At 56.4% G+C, this 27,437-nt stretch overlaps 1 protein-coding gene, 1 long non-coding RNA gene and 1 pseudogene across 7 annotated transcripts in view; all 3 read right to left on the reverse strand.

Annotated features, from left to right (window-relative positions):
• Positions 1-10,874, reverse strand: part of LOC309641343 (rho GTPase-activating protein 8-like) — a 71,235-nt pseudogene extending 60,361 nt beyond the window's left edge. Inside the window, exons 1-2 of the transcript XR_014268578.1 lie at positions 10,804-10,874; positions 7,348-10,396 (exon numbers count right to left, since the gene is read on the reverse strand). The product of XR_014268578.1 is annotated as a rho GTPase-activating protein 8-like (transcript). The remainder of the gene's footprint in view (positions 1-7,347; positions 10,397-10,803) is intronic.
• Positions 10,875-13,586: 2,712 nt separating this feature from the next.
• LOC309641345 lies at positions 13,587-18,056 on the reverse strand. Its single transcript, XR_014252593.1, has 2 exons — positions 17,825-18,056; positions 13,587-15,433 (listed from the first exon to the last, which is right to left on the reverse strand). It is a non-coding gene; the product is annotated as an uncharacterized lncRNA (long non-coding RNA).
• PRR5 (proline rich 5) overlaps positions 18,052-27,437 on the reverse strand; it is a 53,355-nt gene continuing 43,969 nt past the window's right edge. For 3 of the 5 annotated variants that reach the window (XM_082421184.1, XM_082421183.1, XM_082421181.1), the window contains 4 exons: positions 26,967-27,058; positions 26,406-26,546; positions 22,731-22,866; positions 20,234-21,186 (listed from right to left, as the gene is read on the reverse strand). In XM_082421184.1, the coding sequence (XP_082277310.1) occupies positions 20,711-21,186; positions 22,731-22,866; positions 26,406-26,546; positions 26,967-27,058 (845 nt within the window). In that variant the 3' untranslated portion in view covers positions 20,234-20,710. Of the gene's footprint in view, positions 18,136-20,233; positions 21,187-22,730; positions 22,867-26,405; positions 26,547-26,966; positions 27,059-27,437 lie in introns of those variants that run through there. The other 2 variants (XM_082421182.1, XM_082421185.1) reach the window with 2 other exon arrangements.

The following is a 27,437-nucleotide window of genomic DNA, read 5'->3' on the forward strand; positions in this document are numbered from 1 at the left end:
GGGGCGTGCAGGACAGGGGCAGGGAAGGGAAAGGGGGGCAGAGACCCCAGGAACAGGCAGGCGAGGTCTCAGGGGTCACTGGCACAACCTTCTACACCGCCCCCCGACACGCCCTGTCATTCCACTGACACCCCACGACAGGTGAGAGGGGTGTCCCAAAGTCTGAAGACGGGGGGAGGCCATCCTGGCCCCACTCCACCCTCGGCCCCTCCCCCCAGCCCCCAGCCCCCAGCCCTGCATCTCCCCCTTGGGTGCGCCAGCCTGGAATAAGCCTGTTACCAGCCTGTTGACAAACAGCTGGAAAGCAACCTTCTGAGGGCACCAGGGGCCCCTGATTGAAAAGGCAGGGGCACCTCCTGGGCGACCCGCCCGCCCAGGGCCGGGAACACGTCTGGAACGTTCTCGCTTCAAAGCCTCTCAGGAGGCACTGACCACCGGGGTGAACCCCCGAGGGGCCCCAGGCCTCCTCCTCAGCCCCCGGGGGGATGGGGGGAACTCCAGCTGCACTGAGCCCAGCAGCACAGCCTGAGGCCCCAGAGCCTCTGAAGCCAAGAAGACTTTGCTTTTCCTCCAGACTCTGCTGTAACCAGAATGCTTTGCACTCCTTTTTTTTTCCTCTGCAAGCTCAGAGCCTTTCCCCGATCGCCTAGCCCAAACAGCACAGGCAGCACTATTTGTTTTGAAGCTTGTGTGCTTGGGCCTGAGCGTGTCATACATAATCTGTGCTTTGTTGTGGCAACGAAGGGCTAGCTGGGGGGTAACTGTCAGGGGAGCCCTGTGAGCCCCCAACCCCACAGGCCCATAGTCGAGAGTAAAATAAAGCTCTTCTCCCGTCGTGGGTTGCTCCCCTGGGCTTGGATCAGAGCCTGGTGGCCTCCCCTGGCCCCCTGCTGCGTATGGCCAGCAGGACCCCACCCCGTGCAGGACGGGCACACGGCCAGGGCAAGGAAAGGAAGCCACCCCCGTGCTGCCCAGGCGACCCTCGGGAGGCCAGTGTCCTGCTCCCACCAGGCACCACACAGCTGGTCTGTCCTCTCCAGGCCCAGGAGCCCCAAGGGGCTCTTACTGGCTGGGAGGCCCCCACAGAGCGGAGGGCTCCTGCACCTGGTCGGGCTGGTCCCACCAGCCTTGTGATGGTTGACTTTATGTGTCAGTTTGGCTGGGCTACTGTTCCCAGTTGTTTGGTCAAACACCAGTCTAGATGTTGCTGTGAAGGTGTGTGTGGATATGATTAACACTTACAATCAATTAACTTTGAATAAAGCAGATTACCCTCGATGGTGTGGGTGGGCTTCGTCTAATCAGTTGAAGCCCTAAGAGCAAACACCGGGGTTTTTCGAGAAAGAATTCTGCCTCAACACTACAACACAGAGTTCCTGACTAAGCTTCCAGCCTGCTGCCCTGCCCTGCAGATTTCAGACTCGCTGGTCCCCACAACTGCACGAACCGATGCCTTAAAACAAATCTCTCTGTATAAATGCCTCCTATTTTTTGTTTCTGCTTCTCTGGAGAATGTGACTGATACAGGCCTCTCAAACACTCAGATTCCTCCTTCCCACGAACTGTCAGAATCACAAAACACTGGCACCAAGAAGGATCACAGTGAACATCTTGTGCTGTCAACTGTCATTTTACAGCAGGAAAACTGAGGCCCAGAGAGGGGAAGGGGCTTGCCCAAAGCCACACAGCAAGCCCATGGTGCTGGATCTTGAAACCAGGTCTCTTGACTCCAGCCAAGAGCCAAAATTACTCCAAATTATGGTAGGAAATGTCAAAAATATATATTTTTAATGCAAAGAGGAAAGTAACCATGGGCACATCCCACCACCCGGCACCAGCCATGGTTGATTGACTTGGCTACAAATCTGGGGGCTCCCATGACCCCCCCTCTGGTTCAGTAATTTGCTAGAATGACTCACAGAGCTCAAGAAAGTGCTTTACTTATGATTACCAGTTTATTTTAAAGGCTACAACTCAGGAACCGCCAAACAGAAGAGATGCACGGAGCAAGGTATGGGGGCAGGGCTGTGCACGGAGCTCCCAGGCCCTGGCTGGGTGTGCCACCCCCCAGCACAGGGATGTGTTCACCAACCCGGAAGTCTCCTGGTTCCAGAGTTTTCACCCAAGTTTCATTACACCGGCATAATTGATTAGACCACTGCCATTGATTAAACTCAATCTCCAGCCCCTCCCCGCTCCCTGGAGATTGAAGCGGGGGCTGACAGCCCTAACCCTCTCATCAGGAGGGTGGGTCCTCTGGCCGACCAGCCCCCATCCTGATGCTATCTAGGGGCCCCACCTTGAGTCATCTCATTAGTATGGCCTCAGGTAAGGTCAAAAAGGGCTCATTATGAATAAAATTCACTCCTATCATGCAGGAAATTGCCACGTTTTAGGAGCTCTGTGTCAAGAACTGGGGACAAGGATGAAATATATATTCATATTATACAGTAGTCCCCACCTTCAGGGCAACTCCTGTTCATCCTTTTGACCTCCCTTTCCAACCACAGTGTGTCAGGCCCCTCCCCCACATGCTCCCAGCACCTGGACCCATCATTCACCCCTGTGGTACCCATCATTTGCACCTCTGGTATCCATCATTTGCAGCTCTGGTACACATCATTTGCACCTCTGGTACCTATCATTCGCAGCTCTGGTACACATCATTTACGGCTCTGGTACCCATCATTCACCACCCTGGTACCCATCATTCACCGCCCTGGTACCCATCATTCGCAGCTCTGGTACCCATCATTCACCGCCCTGGTACCCATCATTCACCGCCCTGGTACCCATCATTCACCGCCCTGGTACCCATCATTCACTGCTCTGGTACCCATCATTCGCAACTCTGGTACCCATCATTCACCGCTCTGGTACACATCATTCACCGCCCTGGTACCCATCATTCACTGCTCTGGTACCCATCATTCGCAGCTCTGGTACCCATCATTCACCGCCCTGGTACCCATCATTCACCGCTCTGGTACCCATCATTCGCAGCCCTGGAACCCATCATTCACCGCCCTGGAACCCATCATTCACCGCCCTGGTACCCATCATTCACCGCCCTGGTACCCATCATTTGCAGCTCTGGAACCCATCATTCACAGCCCTGGTACCCATCATTCACAGCCCTGGAACCCATCATTCACCGCCCTGGAACCCATCATTCACCGCCCTGGAACCCATCATCCACCGTCCTGGTACCCATCATTCACCGCTCTGGTACCCATCATTCGCAGCTCTGGAACCCATCATTCACCACTCTGGTACCCATCATTCGCAGCTCTGGTACCCATCATTCACCGCCCTGGAACCCATCATTCACCGCCCTGGAACCCATCATTCACCGTCCTGGAACCCATCATTCACCGCTCTGGTACCCATCATTCGCAGCTCTGGAACCCATCATTCACCACTCTGGTACCCATCATTCGCAGCTCTGGTACCCATCATTTGCAGCTCTGGAACCCATCGTTCACCGCCCTGGAACCCATCATTCACCGCCCTGGGACCCATCATTCACCGCTCTGGTACCCATCATTCGCAGCTCTGGTACCCATCATTCGCAGCTCTGGTACCCATCATTCACCCCTCTGGTACCCATCATTTGCATCTCTCCACCAGGTACGAGTGGATAGCTGGTTCTGTGATCCTTTAGTTAGCATGACTAGCGGGCTCCTTCACCACCCCCCACCCCCGAGGTGGGGCCTGGACTTGATGAAACGGGATCCCTGAGCACCAGGTCTGGCATATACGGGCCCATACGGGCCGTATGCATATACGGCATATAAATGCCGAAATAAAATGAGAATAAACCAGACATTACAAATGGACCGTTTTTCCTCGGCAGTGGGCTTCAGAGCAGCAGCTCCATCACCCCTGACCTGCCTTGCCCTCCACCTGAGTCCACACACGTCTCAACTCCTTCCTGAACCTCTCGCTGCCAAGCCCTTTCCCTCTGCACCAGGCTCCGTGGCCCGAGGATGGGGGACGTGGGCACCGAGGAGCCACCAGCATCGCGAGGCCGCGCCGGCTAGAGCCATGGACCGGGGCAGGTGCAACATGGCCGGCGCGCAAAAGAGGCTTCAAATCCCCCGACAGTTCTGTGTATAATTCATAGCAAAATGGGTTGTTGCTATGAAAATATATTTGCACATTACACAAATAGACCCTCACAGCAATTATCTTAATGCTGTAGCTACAAATTATCACCTACTTACCTCGGGCAAATTAGCACCAAATTTAAGTTGAGTGGCGCGGACGATGTGCGGGGCGCACGGAGCAAGAGCCCGCGGCCGTATTTGTAGGACCTGGCTCTCAGCTTTAGGCTCAGGATGGGGCGTCTGATAAAGGGCTCTGCGGGGAAGAGAGGCGGGCTCAGGGCCATCCAGGCCTAACCCTGTATTTACAGGGAGGTCACGGAGACCCAGAGAGAAGGGGGCTGGCACAGGGTCCCACCTGGGCAGGGGGGGCAAAGTCAAGGCATGAGGGGCAGGGGCTGAGAAGGGGGCCACCTGAGTTGGGATTCCAGAGTCTCCGGGTTGCACCCCGTGAAGAGTAATTTTCACCCTTTTGTCTCAGCTATGTCACAAATTTATTTATACAGACCCCACTACCCACTCTTGATCACAAACACCATTGGGTCCCCGACACTGGCGAGAAGGCAGGTGTAGATCATTTGTGCAGGTAGCGGGGCCAGAAGCCACTGGAACCTGGGCGTGACACCCAAAGGTGGCAGCAGCAAGGTCCAAATGAGCTGTGACCTGCTACAGGACTTTGTCAGAGGCCTGCCCACAAGTCCCAGGGACAATGGGCACTCTGAAAAGACAAAGGGGGGTCTGCAGAGAGACCTGTGGTTCTTGTAGACACCAACCTCGAGACTTGGGGCCGTTCCCCTCCCCAGCATCCCTGTGGCCCTGCCCACGGTACCCAGGTGCTCGCTCAGGTGTGCACCCCTCACCTGCACAGTCCTCCAGCTGCAAAGAGCTGACCCACCCCACCTCCCAGCCTGCCTGATTACCTAAGAGGAAGCCTATCTCCCCTCTCAAAGGTTTGCTGAGGAAGCCAAGTTGAGCCAATCAGCACACGGCAACTTTCCTGGCCACAGATATAGGTTCATTCAGGCCTGTGAGGTATCAGGAAAAGCTTTCCAGGTGCTTCTGGGAAAGAAGATCGCTTGCTGTCCTGAGAGGGCCACTGGAGGAGTCTCTCTCCACACAGCTGTGTATCAAGATGAGGCCTGGAATGGCTGGAGCCAATTTGCTGCCACCCCGAAGATCCAGCAGCCCACAAAAAGGGCAGGAAATTGCTCAGCCTTGATCAAGCCATACCTGATCTCCATAACATCACCAGACCATTTCAGCTGCATGGGCTGATATGGCCGCTTGGACTTTTGGGCTGGTTCAGAGCTGGGTTTTCTGTCTGTTACAGTCAAAAGCATTAGGATGCCCCCAGACCCCCCCACCTACCACAGGCTGGGAGAGGGGTTTCCTCCAAACTCTGGCAGCCCGCATCAGCCTACACCAGGTGTCCATGTGTCCTTCTTGACCCATCACCGTGTGTTCCCTGACAGCCGGGGCCATTTCTGACTCACGCTTGAGCCCCAGCACTCATCCAGCCCAGGACATGAAAGGAACTTGGGGTGTCTGTTGAACAAGAGAGCAGGCAAAGTGTACACAGCAGAGCCTAGCATTCAAAGCCTTCCTGGCCCGTCTCACCAACACCCCACCCCCCACCCCAGGTCACTCCCACTGCCCACCTTGCTCACTCCACTGTCTGTCATCCCAGGCTTCTCTGTCCCGGAAGAGGACACAGCTGGGGGCTCTGCCATAATCTCCATCATCCATACTCAGACCTGTCGGGTGGGGGGACCCTGGGTCCTCTCCTCTCCTCCCTAAGGGATATTAAATCCCAGGCTCTCCACCCCCAAACCTAGATCTCAGGCCCAGACCTCTCCCCCAACTCTCAACTCGAATATCCCAACTACTTACTCCACACCTCCCATGACACCCTCTGAGTGCCAACAGTGTCCTGTAGTTCTTGGAATAAAATTCAAACCCCTACAAACACCTGAAAGACTCTTGTGGCCTGGCCCTGCCGCCCTCAGGAACTCATTTCATACCACTCCACGCCACCCTCATTGTCTCTGCTCCAGCCACAAAAGCCTCAGGGTTGCTCCTCAAACATGCCAAGCTGTTCCTGCCTCAGGGCCTTTGCACATGCGGCCCCCTCTAGCTGGAACACACAGCTTCTGCAGGGAGTAAATGATCCCTATGGTTTCTATTACTACCATTGGCTCAAGTCCAATTCAATAATTCAGTCTGAATCCAAATCTACCTCCTCACTGGCCTCCTTGGAAAGCGAAGTGGTATCCACAGGGCCCCCATAAACCAACACTCCACCTTCAGATGCTTCTGTATAGAAAGATCTGGTTACAGTTTAGCCGGGCCAAATAAAGACTTGCCCCCGATGAAGCCAGAGAGAAAAACACCCCAAGTCCCCGGGGAAGGTCAGGCCACTTGTACTTTGCAGAGCCAGGGATCTGGTTCTGATCCCCTCTGTACCCGATCCACAGACCCCTCTGTACCTCTGCAGCGTTGGCCCCCAGCCCCTGCGCCAGCGCTGTGAGCATGCAGCACAGATGAAGAGTCAGAGGAATGGGTTCCAGCCCATGTACCCCCCTACTCAAGGTGCCTCCTCAGTGAGGCCGGTCCACTCTTCTCAGACCCCACTCCCCCATCTGTGAAATGGGCACAAGCCCTGCCCCACCAGCGCCACAATGAGGATCAAATAAAGGGCAGGTGTGACATCACGCTGAAAGGTCAGGCACCCTGGAGGCAAATGCATGGTAACGGTCACCAGGGCTGTGGAAGCCACGTACAGACCACTCCTAAAGAGGCTAGGCAATGGTCAGAAGACAGATTAACCTTATTTGGATCCTGACAAAAAATATAAGAAATGTTTATATTTGAGGAAATTGGGATTCTGAATACTAACTGGGTATTGGATATTAAGGAATTATGGTTCATTGTTTTAAGTGTGATAATAATACTGCGGTCATGTTATAAAAGTGGAGGCACCCTGCAGTATTTATGGAGCACGAGTATTAAAATAACAGGGGAGCAGGGGGTAAGCGGGGGCGGGGGAGGGGAGCCGGTGGGGGGAGTGGGGAGGGGAGAGCAGGTGGGGCTGAGCGCAAGCCAGGTTGGCTGCAGCGTGGTGGCGGTTTATGCTAGGATGTCTGCTTCCTTTTGAACATCTGAAATTCTCCATCACGGGAAAAACTTAAATAAATCCATCAGCCCTCCTACCTAATATACAAGGTGTTATAACAGCACAGACCTGGGAGCTTTAGGGACACGGGTGGGAGCAGAGACCCTCACAGCTGCAGGGGCCTCAGAGGTCCCTAGAACTTGATGGAGATCGTGGCCCAGAGAGGAGGTGCTTTCCAGAAGTCCCACACATGCCCTGCTGGTCCACATCCCAACCACAGGCCGTTTTTCTGTGGATGACAAACGCCCCTCCCAGCCCAGACAGCCTCCTGGCCACCGGTTTCCTTTGCTTGTTTTAGTTTTATGACCAGGTTGGGGGAGGGAAGGGGCAGCTCCCTAGAAGCTTCTGGACTCCTGACCTGCCAAATCAGTTCCTTCAATGGAACAGTCACAGGCTCCGACTGAAACAAACTTCTCATGCCCTCCTCTGTCCAAGGTCACTGAAGAAAGAACCGTTTGGCCCCCGCCCCGGGCAGGACCAGGTTCCACACAAGCTCGGTCCCCCACACGCCTTCCCTGGTTGGGCGCAGGGGTCGGGGGGAGGCGGGACAACGAGTACTGCTAAGTGTAAACACCTATAAAGGTGCCCTGCCCTGTTTTAGGCACTTTGCACACATTAACTCATTTGTTTCTTTCTCCCGGGAACCCTAGGAGTAGGTGATAACGCTGCCCATATTTTACAGGTGGGGAAACCAAGGCACGGAGTGGTCAGCTCCTCTGGTTAGCAACTCACGGTCACGTGGCCGGGATGGGGGTCGGGGCGTCAGGCTCCAGCGCCAGCTGTTAACCAGCGCACACTCTGCCGGCACTGAGTACCCGTGTTATTCCCTCTGAGCTTCAGGACGCCCTGCTGCTTGATGCCCATCTGACAGGCGAGAAAACGAGGACCCGACTCAGCCTGGTCGCCTGCCTTCCAGGGACCCAGAAACCGGGACAGTGGCCAGATCCAGCTGCCAGCAGCTCTGGGTGCCTCCAGGAAGGTGGCTGGGACGGGACCCTGCAGCTGAGCCCCACACGGACATCTCTGAGGTCATCCCCCTCCCTCAGTGCCGGGCCCAGAAGGGGACCCTCAGATGTACCCTGGGCGGCCCGGGAAGCCTCTGGATACATGTGGCACATCTTCCTTGAACATCAATTTTAATCAAAGGATTGAGGGAAAAGTTAAGTAATTTATCTGAAAAGAAACTGAAAGCATCATTTTCATATCCCAGAGCTATTCTCACATAGATTTGAAGGGCAGTCACTGGCAGGCTTGGAATGTCTCCACCCAGGAGACAGATCTCAGGGCCCTGGGAGGCGACTGGCCCGGTGGGGAGGGCGTGAATGCTGCAGCCACTCCATTCACTGGCCATGTGACCTCAGAAAGTCATCTAAACATCCCTGCCTCAGTTTCCTCATCTGTAAAAGGGGACAGTAACAGCCCCTGCCTCATGAGGCTGGTGTGAGTGAGGAATGAGGCAATCAAGTGGACAGTTAGGGCCTGAGAGCCATTAGCAAAGGTGCCCGTGATGCTTTTGGGGAAGGATGGCCAAGGGCGGCCACTTTACAGGTCAGGAGGCTGAGTCCCCAAGAGGGAAAGTGACCTGCTCCAAAACTAGGTCTCTGACTCCCTCTGTGGTTCATTCTCCCCCTCCTGCTGCCTCTGTGCCTTGGTTTCCCCATCAGTAAAAGAGGGTAAAATCAGGGAATGGGTATGCACGCCAGGCACTTCCAGGGTGGCTGGGCTCTTGCTGGAAGCCACCATCCATGGCGTGCCCACAACCGACTCAGCTGGAACTGGCTTGTTAGGGAGATGCCAAGATCCATGGGATGTTTAGTCAAGTTTCCAGACCTTAAAACATCTCGATGCAGCGCCCATCAACAGAGGAGTGGATAAAGATGTAGTATATATACACAATGGAATATTACTCAGCCATAAAAAAGCATCAAATATTGCCATTTGCAAAAATACAGATGGACCTGGAAGGTATTATGCTTTGTAAAGTCAGTCAGAGAAAGACAAATACTTTTTCACTTATATGTGCAATCTAAAAATTAAACAAATGAATACAACAAACAAACAAACAAAACATCTCACTGAGGTTGCACTTCATCGACTCAATGACAACCAAGTAAATTCCTACCGGCTCCACCTGACCACCTGTCAGGTACTCTACAGGTATTTCTAACCCCACCTCACATTTGACTTATCCCCAGCCAACTACAGTCCCCCAGCCTCTGTGTAACCTCAGTGTGCCACACCCTTCCCTGCCTATCTCTCACCCATCTTCCAACTCAATGGTCACTTCCTCCAGGAAGCCCTCCCTGACCTCCCACAAGCCCCTGGCTTCTCTCTGTCACACAGAGGCTAGACTTTGAGTCCTCCGTGGGCAGGGGACTGGGGAGGTGGCTGTCCACAAGGACTAGCCCGGCTCAGGCCAGTGCACTGTGTCCGTCTTCACCCTTCGGCCCCTGCCCTGCTGTTGGTTTGAGAAATGGTTTAACGTCACTGCATTAAAGGAGAAACTCACAAACAAGACCCTAAAACCGCCAACAGAGACCGACCAAAGGATATTTACTGTTGAGTCTTAGATTTTGAGTTGTCACCAGGACAAATATCAACACTGCATTTCACCATCAATAAGCACCACGTGCTCTGGAATCCACACAGCCTCCGTCACAAAACCTCAAAGTCTGTGGCCTCCAGACAGCCAAGGCCAGGTCCCCACCCCGCCGACAAGGACTGAGGAACTCCTCCCCTCCCACCCTGCTTCCTTCTCCTGGAGCCTTAGCCTCCACTCTTCACCCACCTGCCAGGCCCTGGGGAACCCCCAAGCCAGTGCTGTTGACAGTGGCGCAGGGCCAAGGTTTGGGAAAAGTGAAAGCATCCAGGGCCTCTCCCCTAACTGGCGATTTTGGAGGCTGATTTAAGTTTTGGGCATATTAAGTCTTGGGGGTCCATCCCCTGTGATGAGCGGGCCCGCACCCCCAGCCGGAGCCTCTGAGTCTGAATCAGTGCAGCAACTTCTCAGCCTCAGTTTTCACATCTGTGAAGCGGAGCGATGCTTCCCGCCTCCCAAGTTGGAGCTGAGGGAACTGATGTGTTGGCACAGTGTGCGGACCCGGCCGGATCGGAGACCCTTAATTTGGGGAGGAAAATGGGGGAACGGTGAAAGTTTGGGCTGAGACGGCCCAGCCGCACCAAACCAAGACATGAAAAGGCGGGAGAAGCGAGGGAGCAGGGAAGGAGGGGACGGGGGTGCAGGGAGGGTGCGGGGGAGCAGGACTGGAGGAGTGGGAGAGGAGCGCGCTCGTGCAAAACGGGGGGGGGGCGGGTAGGGTAGGGGGTGAGGTGTAGGAGGGGCCGGGAACACGCGGGGGCGAACGCGGGCACCGGGGTCCCCGCCCGTCTCCGCGCCGCGTCATGTGGCCCCGCCCCCCTCCCCGCCTCGGCTTGCCCGCCTGAGCAATGGGCCCAGCCCCAGAACCCGAGCTGCGTCCCCACCTGGGCCCAGGCGGGTTCCCTCCCGCGGACAATGGGCCTTACCTGACTGCAGCTCCGCCGGTGCCTCCCCTGGGCTCGGCTCGGCCTGCGACTCACCTGGCCCCGCCCCGGACGTGGCTCCCGTGCAGGCCCCGCCCCTCGCCCCGCCCCGCGCGCTACCCGGCCAGCGCTGTTTCCCTGGAGCACAGGACCTGAGTGGCCCAGGGTCACTGCGGGCTAGGCCTGCATTTCTGCGCATGGGCAAAGTCACTGTTCCAGCCCTGAAGCGGGGGTCATGTACTCGGGAAAGACCAGGCTGGGGCCCAGATACCCCTAGAGGTGCCACTGACGTTCCGGGGCCCCAGGCAAGAGGATGACTGGTCCTCCGATAGGATCGCATTCCCACCCGGAGAGCCGCTCGGGAGGTGGCGTTCTAAGGGTGGATTTCTATCAGGCCCGGTGTCTGTCGCCCCCTTCTGGCTGCAGCTCTGTCTCCGCTGCCTCCTCCCCGTCTCCCGGGTTTCTGAAGGTCGGCGCCCGGGGACTGGGTCTGCACCTGTTTTCATTTACTCCCCAGCCTCCTGCTTTCAATACAGCCTATACCAGATGATCCCCAACTAATGTCTCCCGACTCCAGCCTCCTGCCTCTGACTGCCCACCTGACATCCCCACACGTCCACGTGGGCTCCTCTCCTGGGCTTCCCATCTGGTTCTCCACCAGCCCCTTCCAAACCTGTCGGGGCATCCTTGGCTCCCCTCATTCCCTCACACCCCATGCGTGGTCCCTGGATGAGCCCCGATAGCTCTTCCTTCAAAACATGTCACAGTGCCACCACTTCTGTCCACCCACACTGGCCCAAGTGGTCCAGGCCACGAGCATCTCTCACGTGGCTCAGTGCAGCAGCCTCCTAACGCATCTCCTGGCTTCTGCCCTTGCCCCTTTCCATCTGTGTCAACACAGCAGCCAGGGGGATCCTTTCGTGAGACCCTGCCCTGCCCCTGCTCAAGTGTCCCTCCCACTCCTGCTCTTGGGGGAGGGGTCTGGCGCTAGCAGCTACACAATCCCAGGCTGCCTTGCGTGGAAGGTGGCACGGCTGCTGGCAGCTCTGGGGTCACGTGTGGTGGGCTCTGTGTTCCCCAGTGGCCTGTGTACAGCAGCCAAGACGATCAGGTGTGTTGACCCTCCCCATTTCTAGAGGGGGGAATCTGATTGCAGAGGCCAGCTTGCATAATATCACACGCTGCTACAGTGACTGGTTCCGGTTCCAGAAGTCACTGGGCCTAAGCCAATCACGCAGGCCTTCGCTGGGCCACAGTGAGCAGGTCAGGACACTCCAGTTGGTGGGAGGAGCTGGACTTTGCCTGGAAGTTTGGGGAAGAACAAATCCTGCTCTGTCCTTTCCTCTCCCCCAACTTAGATGAGAAGCTTAGTGCACTGGGAATAGCAAGAAGCCATCCTGTGACCACAAAGGGATCTGGGCTTAGGATAAAACAGAGATGGCAAGGAACTGGGTCCTTGGTGACCTTGCAGAGCCCCTGGATCAAACCCACCCTGGGGCCCACACTTCCTCCAGACTTTCTCATTAAATGCACCAATAAATTCTCTTATTGTTTGAACTAGTTTGAATTTTCTATTTCTTACAACCAAAATGCCCTCTGATAAAATATCTTTATACCTTTTAGCCAAATTGCAAAGAGTTTCTCTCCTGACAGCATTAGCGGAAAAAAAAACCCCAGGGAAGCCCTGGATGGCTGAGCCTGAGACACATGACCATTCCAGGGATAGGAAGGGAGTTAGACAGACCAAAACTTTATCCTCCCCAAAGTCAACACAGTCAGCTTCAAGCCTGTCGTGCTAATGGCAGCCATGAGCCCTGAGGCTGTTTGCTCGCTGCAGTATCTCCAGTGTCTAGCCCTGCATCCGGCATATGGTAGCCACTATCCCCAATCAGTATGAATGAATGAATGACCACTGTTTCTCTCTACCGTCACGCAAGCAGCTGCCTGTTTCTGTGCAAAGAATTTGTAACCATCCTAGCACATGGGCCTGTTCACCTCACACAGCACACTTGCATGTTATTATTTGTACCTTCCTTGCTCCCAAAGGACTTTGGTGGTGAGAAAGCAGAAGCATCTATGGTGCTGCCTGACCTCTAAGTCTCATGCATACCTGAGCCCCCGGATGAATCAGGAAGGAGGCCTATTTCTGGGTCGAAACTCTTCTTCCCTCTCAAAACTTGACAAGGAAATCGAGAGGATGCCTAATGCCAGGGACTCACACTTGATGGGCTTCGTCTAGTGCTTTGCGCTGGTTTCTCTTTTCCTTTTGTGGCATGTAAACACGTTTTATTATCAATGTCAGATCGGTCTCATGAAAGCGGGACAATTTGCAGATTTTCTGGTTCAAAAAGCGACTTTGGACAGAAGGAAGAGAAAACACCCCCCAGCTGGTCTACGGCTGGCAGTGTAATTTCATGGTATTAAGACATGTCAGGGGGAATGCCGCCCTCCTCGCATTTGTGTTTTGTGAAAATCTCATACAAATTCCACTACCATAGGTTAGTGATATTTAAATATATACAATAAAGCAATCATACAGAATGACTGTCAGGAAAAGAATGCAGGTGTATCCTGCCTTTCATAATAAAAGGAAAAAGAAGTAGAAAGAAACTGTGAGACCCAGACCAGCTCCCTTTTTGGTTCTTCTGTTTTTCCCCAAGCACGTCTAATCAATAACCCACCAGTTAGTCATTTCCTTTTGTAGCTATAACAATAACTCCTTGCATTTCAAATGCTTTGCGATAGAAAAGAAAGAATAATAATGCAAAATGAAGGAATTACATCTGAATGGTATTATTCTCAGCTTTATTAAATTTGCTCTCGGTACAAATGTTTATGAAGTCGGAGAGCTGCTTCTCCCCCAAGCAGCAAATTCCACATCAATAAGCAGTGGGGGATGGGAGCTTGAAGGAAGGAGGAAAGAAAGACCCCTGGTCCCTGGTCTCGGGCTTCTCATTTGTTTTTTTCCAAATTAACTCTCCCTGCCAGCTGCTTGAGCCAAGACGTGGTCTGCTTTGAACCTTATTAAAACCATGAAACCAAAATAGGTTGAGCCAAAAGGCATCTGGGAGATCGTGTTCCAACCCTCCCCCTTAAGGGCGCAGACCAGCGAGGTAAGGGGTTTTCTCTGCTGCTGCGTAGCCAGGCCAGGAACCCCAGCCAGGTTTCCCGACTCCCTGCCCTCCTATCACGTGCCCTGGTCCAAGTTCTAGAGCAAATGCATTTGGTCGTTAGCATTGACTGCAGACTGAGTACAACCCATATGCACACTCCACGATGTCTTTGATTGCTTGGACCTAATTGTTGAAACTCTTTTGATTTGAAACTGAGCAGGTGACATTCTTGATGCCTTTTTTTTTTTTTCTTTCTTGATGCCTTTTTGACATCAGGCTGGAGCACTGCTTGTGTCCTCTGACACCGTGCACCTTTCAAATGCCCTTGCTGTATTGGGATTCCCTGCCTTACCAGTCTCTCCACCCGAGGTGGCCAGACCACGGGTTTACCCAGAGTCCTTTGCAGCCAGGACCCAGACATTGACTAGGCTCCACCATTGCGACCTACACCATAAGAGAGGAGGTGGCCCTGCAATTTATTATGGGAAAGGGCAGCCTCGGATGTTCAGCTGGGGTGGGGGGGGGCAGACACTGCAGTGGGTACAAGTTTAAATACCTGGGACATGATTGCTGTTGATGCTGGTGACAGTTGTGGGTTTGGTCCAGTACAACTGGAGCATCCTTGTGTGGTGGGAGCATCTCTGTGCCATAGCAGCCTCTCTGGGCAATGGGAGTATCTCTATGGGGTGTGAGTATTCCTGTGCAGTGGCGCAGTAGTGGCAGTTTTCCCACCAGGCCTGTCATATGCGATGGTTTGAGGCATTGTTCCTGGAAGGTAAGCCTCGAGCTTGGCTCTCCCACCTCCTGACAACTCTAGGAACTCCCAACATCCTTTAATAAACTCCTTCTCTGGGTAATCAGCCAGAATCTGCTTCCATTGCTTGCACATAAGAGCCCTGCCTTATCCTGCATCCTCCTATTTCATGCTACCCTGTCCCTCCTCCCCGGCCAAACACAGGCTGACATAAATCCCCACAGTGAAAAGAGAAATGCCAACATGAGAAATTCTTCTTGTGATGATGTCGATGATACTTTACATTTTTATAGCTTTTTACAGTCTGTTAAAGCAGTTCTGAGTTTTCTGCAAACACGTCCGTCAATGAGGAGAAGGGTTCTTGGGTGAAACCATCAGTTTATTAAGTCATTATCACCTTCAGGTCAAAATCCATTAAGTGCTTGTCGGGCCCCATACACTGTCATCTGCACAGAGCTTCTTAATCAAGGATGCTTGGTATCTCGGGGTTTGTGATCTTACAGCCCCTGCTCTGCGTGTGTCCATAGTGTACAGACAAGCAAAGAAATATCGCCGGTCACAGAATATTACATCTGGAAAGATCCTCACTATGGATGAGGAATCTGAGAATGAGTGACTGGCCCAATATTACACAGCAAGGTAGTGACCAATTCAGGATCAGAACCCCGGGTCCTGGCTCTGCCCACGATGGGTATGCAACACACATAAATAAATAAAATGCCATATCCCAGTATCAGCCTTCTCCCCATCCACAGATGACCTTCCTCTAGAGTGTTTGGGAAAGAGGAGTGTATCAGTTAGTCAAGCCAGGTTATGCTGCAGTAACAAACATCCCCAGTCTCAGGGGCTTACACCAAATTAGGTCTACTTCTCATGCACGCTGCCCATCCACAGCCTCCTGGGACCCAGCCTGCTGGAGCAGCCCCATATGGATAGTGCCAATCACCACAGAGAGAAAAAGAAAGCTCTGGAGGGTCTCTGCCTGACAATGAAAAGATCCAGCACCAAAGGGGCCCTCTGCTCAGAAGTCGCTGGCCAGAGCTGGTCACAGCACCCCACCCAGCCCCAAGGGGACCAGGAAGTGTGGGCCTTCTGTGTGCTCGGGAAGCAGGGAGCAGAAGACCATTGTGATGTTAGGGACTTATCTTGAGTCTGTGCCCGGTGCATCCCTGGCACATGCTCCTGTGCCCAGCAGCCTCCCCACTTCTCCCAGCATCCCCAAGAGTACTGCCCACTTCACTGCTGGACACGCCTGAGCTTTGGGAACACGATTCCCTGCTGGAGTGCTGCTCCCCTCCACTCGGGCCCTTGCAGAGGGGCCCACACGGGCCATCCACACTCCCCACGGCAAGCGCTGCAGAACTGCAAGGAGAAAGGGAATTCTTCATTTCCCCTCCCTTTCTTCCTTTCCTTCTTGTGTGTGCGCACACGTGCGTGTTTTAATGTGGTAAAATATATGTAACATAATGTTTACTGTCGTAACCACATCTAAGTCTGCAGTGAGTGTTGTTAAGCATACTGACATTGCAACACTGAAACTCAGGACTTCCCTGGCAGACCAGTGGTTAATGCTCCACGCTTCCAATGCAGGGGACGCGGGTTCGATCCCTGGTTAGGGAACTAGGATCCCACATGCCGTGTGGTGTGGCCCCCCTCCCCACCAAAAAAAGTTTTGTTTTTTTTGGAGATTGGAGTTTATTTATTTATTTATGGCTGTGTTGGGTCTTCGTTTCTGTGCGAGGGCTTTCTCTAGTTGCGGCAAGCGGGGGTCACTCTTCATCACGGTGCGCGGGCCTCTCACTATCACGGCCTCTCTTGTTGCGGAGCACAGGCTCAGTAGTTGTGGCTCATGGGCCTAGCTGCTCCACGGCATGTGGGATCTTCCCGGACCAGGGCTCAAACCCGTGTCCCCCGCATTGGCAGGCAGATTCTCAACCACTGCGCCACCAGGGAAGCCCCCAAAAAAAGTTTAAAAAAAAGAAAACTGAAACTCTGTCCCCATAACACTGACTCCACATCCCCCTCCCCTTGCCCCTGGCCCCCACCATCTACTTTCTGTCTTGATGAACTTGACTCCTCTAGGTGCCTCATGTAAGCGGAATCCTACAATATTTGTCCTTTTGTGACTGGCTTGTTTCACTTAGGAAGGTTCATCCCCGGTGTAGCACATGTCAGAATTTCCTTCCTTTTTAAGGCTGAGTCATATTTCATTGAATGGATGGACCACATTTTGTTTATCCATCATCCATTGATGGACACCTTCCCCTCCTGCAGCTACACATAGTTTCCATTGCTGTCCCATCACATCAAGGACTGTGTTCCCAAGAATATAGGTCCTGGGGACACACACACACACACACACACACCCCAACAGCCAATTCCCCTTCCTCCCTCCCCCCCAACCCGGCAGGAGTTCCAGACTCTACCAGCAATGTTCCTGGAACCAGCTATCCCTTGAGACTGTGGGGAGGCCCTAGGGTGGCGGGCAGGGAGCCTGTATCCTGTGTGCCCTTCAACCCCACAGTGCCCGGAACAAGTGGCCAGCAGACACTGAAGGGCTTACATGGCCCCAGCGGAGGGGAGTGTGGAGTCCCTCCTGCCCAGAGGTGCGCGGCAGGGTCTGGAGTGCAGCTCTCAGACTCCCCGCTGCCTGGGGAAGAAACTTGGCAAAAGCGACAGCTTTGTGCTCGCTAACTGACCTCGGAGTGGCGGTCAGCCCCTCTCTGACAAATCGGCTTGTCACCAGCAGAGGTGGGGACTGTGCTGACGTCACACCCAGCGGTTGCTGGTTCCACTCATCGCCACCCCGACCCCCGGTCAGCAGGTGACCGGCAGGAGATCTGTTTACTGATGAGTTAATAAGGCATCACCAGTCACACATTTTAAAGAGCCCTTCAAGGCTGTACGTCAGCATAGTTGGTTTCCTCGTCATCCTACGCATTTTATTGTGAAAACACTATTCTAAGACTGCGTCCCTGGGCTTCATGGGACGCCCTAAGGAGATACACAGGGCAGGTCAAGACCCCCCGAGGTGGAGAACGGCCCCCACTGAGTGCTGACGGGGAGTCCCCAGGTGTGTTTTTTTAATAAAATCTTTTTCACTTCCCCCAGATCTCCTGGACGTGCAGCTCTCTGTGGCCCCTCGTACCCCCTTCACCGTGAGCACATCCTCTCCACAGCGAGTACCTCTGCTGCAGGTGGCTGGACGGACAGGGCGGACGTCCTACTCTGCCTACAAGGGATGTTCCGCAATCTGCTTTTTGGCTGTTTCGCCTGAAGTGCTGTTGACTTTGATTATTTAGCGGGACCTTCCATTTCAGATGCCTCCGGAACGCCCGCCTCAGAACCCGAGCACAGCCAGCGTAGCTCACAGCACGCAGACCCCCAGCAGCAGTAGGCGTGGACTGGCCTGAGACTCTGCATCTGAGAGGCAAAGGCGAGCGTGGTCATCAGGGTCCCCTGGAAGACCTACAACAAATAAACCAGAGAAAGACAAAAACAGTGAGCTGGTCTCTGGCACCCCAGCCCTGGAGATGCAGACGGACCACCCTCTGAAGAAGGCTCCCCTGCTGATGCCGAGGCCAGATCAACCTTCAATTAACTGAGTAACCAGCGTGTGCTGGGCACTGACCTGGGGCTGAGGGCTCAGTGGGAACAGGGCAGGGGGGCCTCCTGGCCACATGGGGCTGCCTTCTAGTGGGGAGAAAAGCTAATAACAAATTCATTTCTTCCAGAGGGGCCTCCCATGAGCTAAAACCTCCGAGCCTCTCTTGGGCTCTGGTCCCTCCGAGGCAGATGTAATTTATCCACTGTCTCTTTCCACTCTGCTCTTAAAGAAAACCGCACCGCATAAGCTTCTGACCCCACAGTCCCTGTTTCCACCCTGAATTACAGAGTAACAAGCGCCGTGAATGGGTGGGGAAACAGGAGGTGGAAGAGAGGTGGGGAGAGGACTCGGGGGTGGGAGGGGAGTAGGCCGGTGGGGCAGACACAGGGCCATAGGCCAGCCTCGGCCACAGCTAGCTTGGGGCTTGGCCTGAGCTCCCTGGTGGCCAAAGTGAGACATGGTCGGTGATGTGACCTTCATTGTAAGGTTTGGTTCTTGGATGGGACACCTGGGTTTCATCTTAAACCAAGGCCCATACGTCTGTACGTGAAGGTTCTGTAGATTTGGGGGGACCAGCAATAGCTGGTTTTCTATCCGAATTTATGTGTTCCCTGGTACTGATTTTTCATTTATAATTTACCAATTTATAGCAAGGTGTTTTGATGTAGAGTACCTCAAGCATTTTTCGAACAAGAGTGGATTCAACACATGGACACACTCAAAGCCCACCTTGATGGGCTACCCCTTTATGGGGGGAGCGGGGGCAGCCCCAGCTGGAGGCCCCACCTGGGTGTCTGGAGCTGCCGCGGGACCCAGGCTCAGCACCCACCCCCCTGGGTTCTGTCTCCTCACTGCTGGGAAGGCACGGCTGGCCCGTGTCTGGGGCTCCGCTTCCGCCCGGGGTGGAGGGATTGGTCAAAGAGCTCAGGGCCCCCCACAGACAAAGGTCATGCCTGGGCGTGGGGCCGTGTGCCAGCAGGTGCCAGCAGAGTCCCCAGGGATCAGAGCAGGCCCAGCAGCCCACGAGGTGGCAGCGCTCAGACCTCCACGATAGAGCCCCCGACACTCAGGAGGCGAGGGCAGGACAGGGCCCAGTGCCTGGGGGAAGGGGGGTCAGAGCCCAGGCAGCCAGCCCCCTGCTACGACCTCCACCCTTTGCCTGGTCCTTCCGTCCAGAGGGGACCTTGCCCATAATTCTCCCCACCCCACCCCAGGCTCAGCCGGTCCCAGGCCTATCCCGGGTTCCATAAGGGAGCTGGGAGCCAAGCGGGGCGGTTCAGGGATCTCAGCCCCATCAGCAGAGCTGAGTGGCCACATTCTCGTTGGTCCTCAGACCAGGGACAGGCTTCGGGCACCATCCCCCAAGCCTGGTTCCGCTGAGGCTGGCTTGCTTCCGCTCTCGGCCACCGCCCCTGGGCACCTTCCCGGTGCTAAGCAGCCACGGGGCCCCGTGCGGTCAGTACGTCCCCAGATCAGCCCACGAAGCTTCGCTCCTACCCTGCCATCCCCTGCGCACCCCACCCTGGGCTGGAGCAGGGGCTCCTGGCTCGCTTTTCCCACTAGACAGGAGAAACTTGTCCCCCCAGGTGGCTCCCCCCGCAGACCCCCGTGGGCTGACACTTCTCACCAGGCGCCCACCTTCCTTCCCCGACCACCCGACTCCCAGCAACCCCCAATCACCGGCTCACCTGCCCTGGGTCTGTCCTGTTATCTGCTCATAGGGCACCCCCTCCCCACCTCCAACAAAAAATTAACTCCACGAGAGGGGAGCCCTGGGAACGGGGCCGGGGGTCTCCCCAGCCAGCCCGGAAGACCCCCTCCAGAGGCCCAGAGCCGGCCCTGGGAACCTGCGCCCTCTGGGAGCGGGAAGGTGAGACCCCGGTGAGGCCGGGTGCAGCCCGAGGGTGAGGACCCTGGAGGAACGTCCTCGGGGCCTGGCGTCGCAGACACAGCTCGAGAGCCGGGCAGACAAGCTTTATTCCACCCGCTCCCCGCCCACGGCCACCCCAGGCCGAGCGAGGACAGGCTGCGTGGAGGGTCTGGGACAGAGGCGCACACAGGAGGTCACGCTGTGGCCCGAGGCGAGCGGGGGGCGGGGAGGCAGTTCTGCCACTGACCCTGGGGCTCACTCCGGGGGCCTGGCCGAGCTGAGGGGCTCACAGTCTCCATGGTGCGGACACTGGAGGGCAGAGCAGGCTGGGGCGCAGGGAACGGCCGGGCCTGCTCCCCGCACAGGAGGCTGCCCTGCTCCTGCTGAGCCCCTGACGCCCCGGAACAAAGGCGCCGGGGTCTCGGGCGGCGGTCTTTTCGACAAAGACTCAGGAATGCCACAGTGGCTGAGGCCGACAGGGGACTGGACGGGACAGAGTAGAAAACTCTCGCACTCACGCACCGCACAGGCGTACACGCAGGGTCAGTAAAAACACAAGGCCTGGGTCACACGACGCTCTGCCGGCCCCCTGCCCCCTCAGACTCAGACGTGCCACGGCCACCGCCCCGGCCAAAGTCAATGAAGATGCCTTCCGAATCCGAGTCGACCGACTCCAGGATCTGGTCCACCAGGTTCTCGGGGCTGGAGGAGGCCGGGGAGCTGTGGGCCGGGCCTGGGCCAGGCTCAGGGGGCTGCGCCGGGGGGTACAGTCTGCTGGGGCAGGGCCCCGACGGGGGCGCCGGGGAGGGTCTGAAGGTCCCAGCAGGGTCCTGGCCGGGTGTGTCAGCAAAGCCCTGGGGCTCGGGGCAGGACGTCATCTCGGAGACCGAGTGCCTGCGGATGCCCGTGCCGCCGGCCACCGTGCCCTCGGCCTCGTGCTCCGCCACGGGGTTCAGCAGCGGCGTGTTGTAGCTCTTGGACCGCACCACCGGGTTCTTGGCCAGGATGTCCCCCGATCGGGAGCGGCGCAGGAAGTGCTTCTCTGCAGACAGACAGACAGACAGGGCATCAGGCATGGGGCCAGGGTGGGGCTGGCCAGACGCTAGGGAACACCCACTGCAAGCACCTACTATGCGCCCAGCTCTGCAAGAAGGGACCGCTACAGGGAAAAGCCCGACTGGTGTAGCTCCTGCTGGGGCAGCCTGGAGGGGAGTCGGGGTTTCCACCCCAGCTGATACTAGGTCCATCCCTATGTGACCTCCTTCTCTCCTCGGTCCGGCCTCTCAGCCTGGAATGGGGGCGGGGGGCCTCAAGTTAACCACCTGGGTTCAAACATGCACCTCGCCAGCGACCTGTGCACGTGCCTCAGTTTCCTCACCTGCGGAAAGTCAACAAACCCAAGCACTTGCTACGTGCCAGCACTTTCTTAAGCAGACACAGCCCCTGTCCTCAGAGCTGCAGTCCTACTGTGTGAGTGTGGGACTAGAAACCCCTCTGGGTGGGCCACAGGTCAGGCAGTGGCAAGTGCCCGGATGGGGCAGCATGTGAGGTCAGGGCTGGGGTTTATTCCGAGTGTTGGGGGAGACCCCGGGGGTGGGAGAGAACGGATATACAGGCAGGTCTCAGGCTCCCACTCAGGACCCTGCAGTTCCATAGAATTGACCACCAGGTGGCAGGGCTGAGTGGGATGAGCCAGGGGCCGCCCTGGACCACGGGAGACAGGCTCCCTCTTTGCCTGGCACGGGTCTCGGTGTCCAGGGCCACACAGACCTCAAAGTTCCTCCAGTTGCTGGAGCCCCGCCTGAGCTGGGACATGCTAGCTGGGCAGGCTTTATACGTGCAGGTGGGCGGGCCCTCTGGGCGGGGGGCCACTCCTGATGAGCCCTCGTACCGCTGCCCCTGGGTTCTCTTCACGTGTTTCTTCCCAGGCCTGGATCCTCCGTCCTTCAGCCCCCCGCCCATGGCCCTCATGCCACCTGGGCACTGGTCCCCTTGGGCACTCATCTGGGGATGGTTTACTCATTGGTCTGCCTCCCCTGGTGGTCAAGAGCTCATGAGGGTGGGGCATGGTCTCTGCTGAACCCTCAGGACCAAGAACAGGGGCTGGCGCACAGTAGGTGCTCAGTCTACAGTGCTGAACGAACCGACGGGGCCAGGCAGCCCGGGGACGCCCAGCCATGGCCACCTCACAACCCCTCCACACGCCCCGTGAGTCCCCAAATAAGCCAGGACTTCTTGGGCTCCAGGCCTTTGCACGTGCTGGGTCCTCCCCCTCGCCAACTCCTGACTTTCAGGATTGAGCTCGGATGTGACCTCCGTGGGGGATGCGGGGGCCTCTGCCGGGCTCTCAGGGGAGTCACCGCAGCACCACTTGTGACGTCAGCCCTTGAAGGAGGGCCCCCACGTGACCCACCCCCTTTGCCCAGGGCCCCGCGCACAGCACGGCCGGTGGATGCTCAGGACAGGTTTGCCGTGGCTGCACATCTGGTTCTGCGCGACTCCCCTGGGAGGCCTGGGCCCCCGCCCGGGCAGAGGTGGATGGGGCCAGGGGTCCCCCGCTCCCACGCACGCCCAGGCGACCCCTACCCAGGATGCAGGAGTGTGTGAAGGCACCCTCGCTGGAGTAGAGGCCGTAGGTGCCCAGGTAGGGCGACACCACCTTCTGGATCAGCGTCTCCAGGCGCAGGTAGTCCTTGGTCACTCCCCGGGACTCGTGCACCCCCTGCAAGAGGGAGGGGTGCGGGGATCCGCCGGTCGGCCTGTCCCCTGCCTCCCTAGACCAGCCGTGCTTAGCTCAAAGGCCACCACGAACAGCGCCCTCCCCCTCCCCCGGGGTCCTGGCCCCCATGGCGGTGGCCCCGCACCCTCCCTTCCCAGCCATCTCTCGGGTTGGGGCCTCTGAGCCACCCTCCTGCTTTAACGCCCTGGTGGCTGCCCGCTGCACACAGGAGCCGGCGTGGCTGGGAGACCATGCCGTCTGCGGGAAAGGGGTCTGTGGCCAAATTAGGCTGGGCACCCTGCACCTCCCCCTCGGGACAGTTGTGTGTCCCTTTCCATGAGCTGGCTTCCCAGAGGCTCTGGGCAGTCCTGGGGGGCCAAGCTCATTCACCTGGTCCCACACCCTCACTCTCGCGCCCCATGGAGCACTGTAGGCGGGGAAGGCTGCCCCCTGGGCCAGGCCCAGGTCCAGGTCCGTATCCAAGCTGGGCGGTCAAGGCCCGTCCATCTGATGGAGCCGCCCCTCCCCCTCCCACACTGCTTCCCCTGCCAGGTACCACCCAGCTCCTCCCAACGCCTCCCCTCATTCAGAGCTCTGAAGGGTTTTCCACCTCCTCCCATTTCACTGGAGCCAAAGCCTGGAAAATGAGGCTGCCCACGGGACAGCCGTGGTCTTGCCCACTCAGCTGTGAGCTGACCAGGGGGCAAGCTCTGGGTCCCCAGCACCCCCGGCAGAGGGCCGGGCACACAGCAGGTTTTTAGTGAGTGCTTGCTGAATGAATGATGTCTCTGAACGAATGAATCATCCTCAAGGGGCTGCCAGCAGTTAAGAAACAAGATACACCCAGGTTAACGTTAAATGATGGTTCAAGACAGCGAGAACCCAACTCTGTGCTGCCTACAAGAAACCCACTTAAACTATTAAAGACACACACAGACGAGAAGTAAGGGTGTGCAGGATTATACGTGATAACATGGATCACAGATCACAGATCATGATAACACAGATCACAGCGAGAGTAGCCAGGTCAATTTCAGACAGGACAGACTTCAGACCAAAGAAATTTATCAGGGATAAGGAAGGTCATTACCTAATGATAAAGAGGTCAGTTCTCCGAGGTGACATAACAATCCCTAATGTGTACGCACCTAACACAGAGCAGGAAACTACGGAGGCAGAAAGTGATGGGGCTGTGAGGAGAGACAGAGAAATCCATTCTCCTAGTTGGAGACTTCAACACCCCTCTCAGAAATAGATCCAGCAGGCAGAAAATCAGGAAGGACACAGATGAACTCAACAACACCATCAATCAACTGGATATAATTGACAGCTATAGACAACTTGTCCAATGGCAGAATTCATATTCTTCTCAAGCTCACGTGGGACGTTCTCTAAGACAGACCATATTCTGGGCCATAAAACACACCTCAACACATTTAAAAGAACAGAAATCGTACAATGTCTGCTCTCAGAGCACAAAGAAATTAAACCAGGAATCCATAACACAATGATAACTGAAAACCCCCAAACACATGGAGATTAAACAACTCACTTCTAAATGACACAGGGGTCAAAGAAGAATTTTTAAATATTTTGAATTAAATGAAAATGAAAACCTAACGTCCAAATTATCGGGATGCATCGAAGCAGTGCTTAGAGGGAAATTTACAGCACTGAATGGATACATTAGAATATAAAAAGTCTACAATCAGTCATCTAAGCTTCCACATTAGGAAACTAGACAAAGAGCAAATTAAGTCCAAAGTAAGCAGAAGAAAAAAAAGAAGAATCAGCAGAAATCAACGGAATTGAAAACGGAAAAATGGATGGAGAAAATCAACAAAACCAAAAGCTTTGAAAAGATCAATAAAATCCACAAGCCTCTAGCCAGACCAACTAAGAGCAAGAGAGAGAAGACCTAAATGACTAATATGAGAAACGAAAGAGGGGACATCACTACAGACTCCATGGATCCAGCTGTGTTTGGACAAGGAGGGGGTGCCCCTGGAAGTCATCCAGGTGAACCTGAAGGAGCCGTCCCCGCCCCCAGCAACAGTGCTGTGGACGAGCATGACGACACTGCTGAGCTGTGCCGGGCGTTTCACAAACTTCATGTCCCTTCATTCCCAGAATTTGTTTCTGATGTCTGGTCTCTGCTCCCCATTGCACAGTGAGGAAATGGGGGCCCCGGGGCTGCATTATTTGTGTACGCTCAGATGCAGGGCTGCTACTCAGCTTCTGGGACCCCGGTGAGAAGGAACTGTGATTCTGCAGGTGAAGCACGGGGCACACAGTAGGCCCTCAACAGATATGCTGACCAGTAGCTGTGACCTCAGGTCCATCTGGGACTTGAAAACAGTGGGGACAAGTTCACCGCAGGGCTGGGACAAGGCCATTCAAAGTGGAGGCCAAGGCGAGAGCAAAGGGTTGAGGTTGGGGGTAGGGATCGCACCCAGGAGGGGCAGAAGGACACTCTGGGGGAAAATGGGGCCAAGCCCAGAAGCTGCATGAGGCACAGCGACCACCAGGGGGCAGCACCACTCCGGCCTGGCCGCCACCCAGGGGCTGTTCATGGGATCAATATGAGACCTTATTCCTTGGCTTGAAATCCCAGCCTCATCACTTCCTGCCCCCAAGAGGAAGTGCACCATGGAGGACTTTGTGTCCATTTCTCCTCATTATCCTTGGACCTGCCCTGCCAGGTAGGTGGTCTTACTCCATCACACAGATGAGGAAATAGGCCGAGGGATGCAATGTCCCTCCAGTCGCTGCCCTGCGTGGCCGCCAGGATGACCACCGGCTCCCACCGAGTGTAGCCCCTCGACCCTTCTAACGTCCACGTTCATCAGCCCCTTCTTTGCTCTGGAATCTTCAACTAGCTGCCCTGGGCCCCAGGACCAACCTCACAGACATAAATTTAGAAGGACTTCCACGTGCATGGGTGGGTTCAGGACAATGAACAGGGTTTGGAGCCTGTCAGCCTCAGGGAAGGCCAGGCTCCCGGCCATCATAGCTCCAGGCAAGCGAGGACTCTACTTCCCCACCTGTAAAATGGGGTGGTTGATGGTGCCCATCCTGGTGCTGTGACAGTGAGATAGGCTGGCAAACTGTAGGGTGCCGTGCCCGTCACAGGGCTTGGGGTGCAGCAGTTTGCAGAAAGGTCCATCAGAAATGTCTGGAACTGCTGTGGGCAGTGGGAGGAGGTGGCCCCCAACCCCAGTGACTGACCGATGGGGGAGTAAAGGCCTGGCCCCGCTGCCCTCGAGGGACACTCCGTCCACACTCCTGGGCTCCCCGTGGGCTCCCGGGCCGGCCTTCTTGTGAACGAACCCACACCTTCGTCCAGCTCCTCCTCAGCCCCCGCTGCCTCCTTCTCCCTCCCAGGTTTCTCCTGAGAGTCCCTCCCCCCGCCCTCCCCCACCGTTGAGAAGTCACGTGGCCCCACATCCACATCTCAGGCTCTGTCTCCGGGGAGCCTGGCCTGAGACACGCTGCCTGTGCCCGGCACCGGGCTGAGCGCAGCCCCCACGGGCCCCGCCCACCTGCAGCACCAGCAGCATCTGCACGACGGCGGGGGGCACGCGGGCATGGGCCCGGGCCAGCGCGTCCTCCAGCTTCACACTGAGGGTGATGATGTTCCGGAAGTGCAGCAGAGCCAGCTGGCGCACCGACGGCTCCTTGCCCTGCAGATGTGGGGGCCGCCGCTATCACGTGAGACCCTTGCTCCCCTGCCCCCACCAGTTCTGGGGCCAGATACAGGGACGGACCACTGACCCCCAGGCCCCCTTCCGCCCCGTCCTCCTCCCCAGATGACCCTCGCTCTGCGGGGAGAGGGCCCCACGTGGCTCCCTCAGGCAAGGGAAGGGTGACTGTCACGCACAGAGCCCCTACTGCACGCCGGGCACGGCCTACTGTGTGCTGCTCAGGGCTTCCCAAGGCTCTGAGCATGGAGCCGTCCTTAGGCCCACCTTGGGGGTGGGGAGCAGGCTCTGGGAGTTCGGGGGCGAGCGCAGGCGCAGACGGCCCGCATGGGGCAACAAGGGCAGAGGTGTGCCCATCTCCAGGCCGGGATGGGCTCTCCCTGCGGCCCAGGAGCCGCTCACCTGCACCGGATAGAAGACGGCCTGCAGCGTGGGCAGCACGTCGCTGAAGAAGAAGTCCCAGGTCTCTGCCAGCGAGTCCAGCAGCTTCTGTCCTGTGGGCACAGGGACCGTCACCATTACCCCAACGGGCGCCGGCAGACGCTTCCCGCCTTCCCAGGTCGCGAGTCACCTCTCCTGGCAGCAGGAGGACGCGGGAGCTGAGGGCCAGGCCCTGGAGGCCCCCCACCACCACCTGCCGGGGCAATGGGCCCGGACCCCCAGCTTCACCCCCCTGAGCCTCAGCTGCCCCACTAATACAATGGGGCTGTAGCAGGGCGAACCCCTCAGAGCTGACAGGAAGAAAGGAGATGAAGCAGGGCCTGGGGCAGAGAGGTGCCGGTGGGCGCGTTTCCACTGCACACGAGCCCTACAGGCACGGCCCGACAGGCGCTCCACTCACACCCTTGTCTCATCCGCCCTCCCCCTCCTTCT

Source organism: Balaenoptera physalus, assembly GCF_965194825.1.
Source record: "Balaenoptera physalus genome assembly, chromosome: 13".
Taxonomy (NCBI): domain Eukaryota; kingdom Metazoa; phylum Chordata; class Mammalia; order Artiodactyla; family Balaenopteridae; genus Balaenoptera; species Balaenoptera physalus.